The 6,981-nt window shown below is 42.5% G+C and overlaps 1 protein-coding gene across 2 annotated transcripts; it reads right to left on the reverse strand.

Moving 5' to 3' along the window:
- Window positions 1–2,082: 2,082 nt before the first annotated feature.
- LOC137959283 (ABC transporter G family member 15-like) lies at window positions 2,083–6,009 on the reverse strand. 2 transcript variants are annotated; one of them, XM_068806679.1, is made up of 9 exons: window positions 5,763–6,009; window positions 5,466–5,545; window positions 4,919–5,380; window positions 4,685–4,816; window positions 4,452–4,583; window positions 4,088–4,372; window positions 3,723–3,995; window positions 3,513–3,620; window positions 2,083–2,952 (listed from the first exon to the last, which is right to left on the reverse strand). In XM_068806679.1, exons 1-9 carry the CDS (start codon window positions 5,983–5,985, stop codon window positions 2,581–2,583), a joined length of 2,067 nt encoding a protein of 688 aa, XP_068662780.1. In that variant the 5' UTR covers window positions 5,986–6,009; the 3' UTR covers window positions 2,083–2,580. The 2 variants fall into 2 exon arrangements, with proteins under 2 accessions (XP_068662780.1, XP_068662781.1); XM_068806680.1 differs by having other exon boundaries at window positions 4,452–4,579; window positions 4,681–4,816.
- Between the last annotated feature and the right edge of the window lie 972 nt (window positions 6,010–6,981).

Below are 6,981 nucleotides of genomic sequence, written 5' to 3' on the forward strand. Positions count from 1 at the left end.
TTACTATGAAGATTGTTGTCACCGTCAATGCTGCCAAGATCACCGTCTCCGTCATCGCCTCTATCAGCCAGAGCTTCCACCCTTCAATCGGATCTTCCATCGTTGATTTCAGCCGAAATTGCTCCACCCCAATGTTTCCACCCACAGGAACCTCCATCGACGCCGATGGGCTGCCTTTTTAGCACTTGTGCAAACTCACACGTGCGAATTTTGCGCATGCCATGAAACAAAACTCACTATCAGCAACTGCATGCGCACTGTATCTCAATTTTAGCATACTGCAAATCTCTCCCCAAATTTAAGCCTCTCTCTTTTGACTCAAATTCGGCCTTATCGAGTATGATCTCCTTGGGGACATTTATGGCTCCAAACACTAGCCACAAAAACCCTTGAAACACGTCTCTTCACCATACGATGTGCTCTCTCCGATTCCGCCTGCCCTAAGCCGCTTCTAGTGTTGCGTCTCTTCCCGTCCTTTTGTTTCCAAGAACCCTCAAAACACTAACTTTTTGCCGAATGATGCATTCTCTCCAATTTCGTCCACCCGAGCCACTATTAGTGATGCATCTCTTCATGTCATTTTGCTTCCATGAACCCTTGAAACACATCTCTTTGCCGGACAATGCACTCTCTTCGATTTCATTCGCCCTAGCCGCTACCGGTGCCACATATCTTCTTGTCATTTTACTTTCAAGAACCCTCTAAACACATCTATTTGTCGGCCCATGGTGTAATTATTTTCTCATGTAAAGCTTAACGTTTCAGATTGTAAACATAAAAAATACCACCCTTAATCAATGAAATGATTGTGGTTATGTTCAACGTCTCATCGTTATTGGGGTGGAGGGAAATACAGAAGTAAACTCTTGTGAAAGAAAAGAGTATGGCTCTTGCAATTCCTTTGGTCTCGCAGGGACCAGTACCATGGTTGAAAAAGACGACAGCAGTGCCGGATGTTTGACGCGGTACCCAACGGCGGAGCTGCACAAAATATGTTTGATTTTGCAGACACCATCGACGTTTTTTGGCCTATAGAGGCTTCCGTAGGTTCCGGCGGACGGAAGCCTGGTCTGCAGGCTTCCATTGCATTGCCGTTCACATCCTCAAGTGGTGCCATCGGTAACGTTGATGACGACAGTAGAGACAAAAACGTTGAAGCCATAGGTGAAGGAAGGGCTTGGCACTGGTGACTGAAACGGCTGTGGGCTGGGATGTGCTGGCGACCGTCTGGCTCCTCAAGTGGTGCCATCGGTAACGTTGATGACGACAGTAGAGACAAAAAATGTTGAAGCCATAGGTGAAGGAAGGGCTTGGCATTCGTGAATGAGACGGCGGTGGGCTGGGCTGTGGTGGCGACCGTCTGGCTCCTCAAGTGGTGCCATCGGTAACATTGATGACGACAGTAGAGACAAAAAACGATGAAGCCATAGGTGAAGGAAGGGCTTGGCACTGGTGAATGAGACGGCGGTGGGCTGGGCTGTGGTGGCGACCTTCTGGCTCCTCAAGTGGTGCCATCGGTAACGTTGATGACGACAGTAGAGACAAAAACGTTTAAGCCATAGGTGAAGGGCTTGGCACTGGTGAATGAGACGGCGGTGGGCTAGGCTGTGGTGGCGACCGTCTGCTACGGTGCTAACGTACTTGCCCATCTCACCAAAGTCCTCTCCGCAATGTTATCGAAAATGAGTTCCACGAGTTGAAACATCCCCCAGGCAAGGCTGAGGCGGCGGCTATCATGAGTTCACAGCCGTAATTATAGCATTGGACGGTAAAATTGGGCGGAAGGGATGCTTGGCTTGATTTTTTGGTAATCGATGAAGGAAGATCACGGAAAGAAAACAAAGGAAGGGGAAAATTAATCCGGCTCCAACAGGTGCTTGATCGTCCAAAATTTTCAGGTTCATCAACCATATCAAGTGCTACGGTTACGGGAAGATAATCTCAACGGAGTTGTACGCAGACATAAAAAAGAATCTCGGGAGGACGAAGCAGATGGAGGAAACAGGAGAGTGAAAGAAATTTTAAGAGAGGAGAGTAGAATCCGTAGGACAGGTAATGAACGAATCAAGAACACACATACAATAAAATTGAAAGAAATAAATAAACGAAACTAAATTTACATAAACAAAGACAATTTTTCATTCAGATAAAAAAGGGGGGGAGGGACTACCTTTCTCCTCTCCTATTTTCATGCAATATAAGTACCAAACAGACTCAAACTCAAACTCTGAAGAATTGTAATCTCTACAATCACTGTTGTAATTCTATAAATACCTGTCTCCAGATCGATGCAAAACGAGGAGGGATACAAGCCCCTTCTTTTATTTTCATTCATCCATGCATGAGTAACTTGGCTAACTAGGTTATGTCAACTGGTTCATGATGTTAACCCAAAAAGGGACCATGTTCAATTGGCTAGTTTGATCCAAATTTAATAATCTTCAGTTTTATGGAAGATTACACTGTTGAAGGCTAAAACACCTTACAAGAGACAACCCCAATGTATAAGAATAATAAATATCGCTGTTTTCCAGATAAATCCTCGACTTCTCTAAAGAAATGGTGTAAGAATGTAGGAGATCAAGGGATGGGAGAGGAAAGACCCTCCTGCGAGGAAAGAGGCAAAGGTTGAAGCGACAAACGCCATGAAGAAGAGGAAGAAGATAAAGATGGCTTCCTCTTGAAAGAAGGTCTCTTCTGTAGGTTTTTGATGGTTCGCTTGACGTAGAGACTGCGGAAAAAGGGCAGTCCCCTCTCCTTGAACTTGAGAACGAGGAAGAAGAGGCATCTGTAGACGAGGAGAATGAGGTAAATAGCCGCAAGATCCCACCACTTTGATCGGTTCAAACTTATCCCAAAAATTGTTCGTATGATATCTTCTCCTCTGAGTTTAGGGTCTCCAGGCACCAAGGGATCAAATTCTAATCCGATCAGATCGTTCTTGTAAGCTCCCTGTTTGTTGGCCAGCAGTAAGAAGTCTGTAATTATGGCACAAGCATGGTCTAAAATGAAGAACACTGGTAATAAAATTAAACTAACAGAAAATTAATTCCCTTCAACTAATTTTTTCATTGAAAAATTTATTAAAAAAAAATCTGGTTTTCTTGTGTTTGTGTTTGATCATTATCTTATTTTTACTAACTATTTTTAGAATAATAATGGTTAAATTCTTATTTTCTTTTCTTTTCTACGGGTTCCAAACAGACCCTTCAAAGAAACTCATTTTCCGACCCTTTTTAATGGCAAAAATACCAAAAACAATCGTCAACATAAACATTTTTTTCTACACTTTTCTATTAGCACAAACACACCTACTTAAGATTTGCAGTTTGAGCAAATCGTCTCAATAACAACCAAATATGCAGAGAAAAAAGTAAGTAGGTATTTTTTGACTTTTCATAGGTTAGACAAATTGAGTGTTTTAAATACCAAAAAGATGGATTGATCATCAAAGTAATGAACCTGGAATGACCGAGTAAACACTACAAAAATGAGTTTCGTCCCAGAATTACCTGCAGTGACCAAGAACCATAGCTCATATACGAGATTGGATATCGCCAAAAGAACTTGGGAAGATCAGGCAACAATCGGAAGAACCCCGCAGTCATCATCATGATTCCCTACGTTAAACACAGAGCACACATACACGATCATCAGAGAAGAGAATTGAGTAACGATCAAAACAGAAGAGGATTATTTGATGAAGAAACCGGGATTCGTACCATAATTCCAGCGCCGGTGATGATGCCCATCAAGAAATTAGGTACCAGAGAAGCCACAATCATCATGAGACTCTCTATCACCGCAATGCAACCAAAGAGATTAGCTACAAAATACACAAAGTGCGAGAAGCCTGAGTGGAGTTTCACCATATAATAAGTTATTGCTCCAGAAGACAAAGCCACGGCGATCAGGAAGGGGAAGGCAGAGAGGAAGTTCGATAATATGAAGACTGCAACTCCGTAATGGCCACTAAGCCTCTCGGAAGAGAAGACCTGACGATATGAAAATGATCAGTAGGAAGGTTCAGCGACTAGCTAATTGGTGGTTTTCCAAAATCTCAGAGATGATGCGCAACCATGATTACCTTCATTTCTTCAACGAAGGATGGGAAGCCTCCTATGGACATGAAGGTCATGAAGCCGGAGATAAATCCACCACAGGAAGCTCTTGCTAAGATTGCTGTGTAGCCAGTTCCTACATCATAGTAAATGGTTCCCACACAGATGGCAACGACGATGTAAATTATGATCCTTAACCAGTAGTATCCCATGTCCCTTGACATGTTTACAGAGGACCTTCGGGTTAAAGTTGCCAGCTGCTTCCACCAGCTTGCCTGGCTTCCTTTATTCCCTTCAACTATGAGTCCTTCCTGCATTAGAAACAGACTGTAAGCTTAAGGCTGAAAGGCTGTTGCTTCCATTCACAAATTTTGAGTGGAGAAAGCCTACAATTTCTGAGATTTCTCGAATCCGCCTCCGGGCCCTGGCCGCATACTCCGAGGATTTATATTTCTCAACTAGCAAATTTTTTATCTCCACAGTTCGTAATCTAAGCAAAGGATCTGACGATGACTCTGGTCCCTTGATTTTGAAATGAGGAAATAAACAACAATGAGATCAAACCAGTGAAGGAGCAGATTCTGAAAAGGTTATAACAGCGGTGCAAAAATCAGAAAAGCTACCCAACATGTAAGCAATCTTTGAGACCCCTTCAATGTGGCATGAACACGATCAAAATCAGAGTTGACGCATCGAAGGAAGTGATCAGAAGGATTTCTCCTGCTCGGGCAGGGAAATCCAGCTTCCGCAAAGAACTGTTTAAGCACCCAAAATAAGGGAAATTTCAGTTAAAAGTGCTCTCATCTACGGACTACGCAGTAATTCAAAAGTGAATACTGTTGACAACTCCCACCCACCTCTACTGCCCTCTTGGCATCTCCGAAATAAACAGTTTCTCCACCAGAGAGGAGAAACAAATCGTCAAAAAGAGTAAATACTTCACTGCTGGGCTGGTGGACAGATGAAATAACTGTTCTTCCATCTTGGGCGATCTTTTTGAGCGTTTGAATGACGAAGAAAGCGGACGCACTGTCTAATCCACTGGTGGGTTCATCCAAGAACAAGACACGAGGGCGAGTCAGAATTTCCAGGGCGATGCTTAGTCGCTTCTTCTCGCCGCCGCTGATGCCCCTCAGGTGCCAATTCCCTATTGTTCTATCGGCACAATCTTGGAGTCCCATTTCCGAAATCGTAGTTTCCACCACCTCCATGACTTCATTCTTAGTCATGCTTGCAGGAAGCCTCAGCTGAGCTGAGTATTTGATGCTTTCTCTAACAGTGAGCGTTCCTAGTAGTACATTCTCTTGTGTCACATAAGCCTGAAACAGAGTTGCAGATTCTGAAATTGTTTAAAAAATTAGAAGATGAAAAAGTGAATGCCAGAGCTGTGCTCCTTCTCATTACCACTACTCCGTAATCGAGTCTTCTCTTCTTCCCATTGAGTAGAATTTTTCCTGTCTGAATAACACTGGCTGCAAGCCTTCCTACCAAATGTCAAAACATCGAAACAAGTCAGTTCGAGTTGTAATTTGAAAATCGTTACAAAGAATATCCGAATCAACACACGGAAAACTACAGGAATAAAGAAGAAAGAATGCGTATGTTATCTTTGTTTTAATTTGAAGCATCAATCGTCAGACATGTATGATAAAAGTAGTAAAACTAAAATTAAGCAAATCGATCCCAAGGTTGCAAGCTTACCAGCCAAGGAATCAAGAAGAGTAGATTTCCCCGAACCAGAAGGACCCATGATAGCCATGATCCTACCAGGCTCGCAATAGCCATTTAGTCCCTGAAGTAGTCTCTTAGTAGGGCCTTTACCATAGTTGGGTAAGACCACTGTTAGATCTTCCCAGACCAAGTAAGACGAATTAGAATCGAACTTTGTAAACTGAGAAGCACTTGCGGAAGCTCCAGTCTTCATGTTCGTTCTATTCTAGCCCTATCAAACGCCCGCAGACCAGAAGAAGAAGAAGAAGAAGAAGTACATAAATATCTATAGTGGGTTGTTAAATATAATTATTATCACGAAACGGCGGAAAGTGAAAATATCTATGATAAATATGAGCACAGGAAATGAGATAATAAAGGCCCTCCATTTCCTACATTGCCGCCCTTTAATTGAATGCCGCCATTAATGAGACTGGTGGAGAGTCATGGGCGTTTTGATGAAGTGGTCGGAGGACCACCTTTTGGATTCGCTGGATTCCACCCTCTCGGCTTCTCTAAATCTCAGTTTGGTCAGACCATTTTTTCATTTGTATCTGCAAACACAGAAGTGAAAGCAGAATTAGCTAGAACGGATGGTTTTCTTTTTGAGATTCAGTTTCAGAAACTCAAAACAAATATATTTCTGAGATAAATCATAACAGATGTTGTTTTTCAATTGTTGGCATGTAAATATTCATGAAATTCATCGTGGAAAAGAGATCAGGAATGTGCTTAGATACTACAGAAGCTTTGTTCTGAACATACAGTAACATAGGACAAAGACAATTAAAGCCGTAAAATAGGTGGGTAGATGAATTTAGATTTAGACGGACAGAAGAAGAGAGAAAATGAAGAGAGACAGCCGAAGCCGAAATATAATCAATGTGGGCGTTCTCCTCCCCGTCGCGACTTTGACTTTTTCATTATTGTTTTGCGCTCGTTCAGTGTTTCAATTCGATTAACCTAACGCGTCAACTGCCATTTCCTTTGATATTTCTGGGATGTGTAAAACAGCAGCGCAACTACAGAGAGAGACGATGATGGATAATTAAGCTTTAAACTGATAATTCCGTAAATTTGTTCTTGAAAGGATCATGGATGGCAGCTCCAGCCTCCCCGAGTTGTCAAAACCACGCTATTTTTATATTGCCTGAATATTGCTGGTAATCATAAAATTGAGCGCTTCAAAGGAGTCAGATTATCCCGTTCC

Source organism: Aristolochia californica, unplaced genomic scaffold (assembly GCF_029961685.1).
Source record: "Aristolochia californica isolate CCGP_79_NKW_82.1479 unplaced genomic scaffold, dmAriCali1.0.hap1 SCAF_3, whole genome shotgun sequence".
In the NCBI taxonomy this organism is placed as follows: Eukaryota; Viridiplantae; Streptophyta; class Magnoliopsida; order Piperales; family Aristolochiaceae; genus Aristolochia; species Aristolochia californica.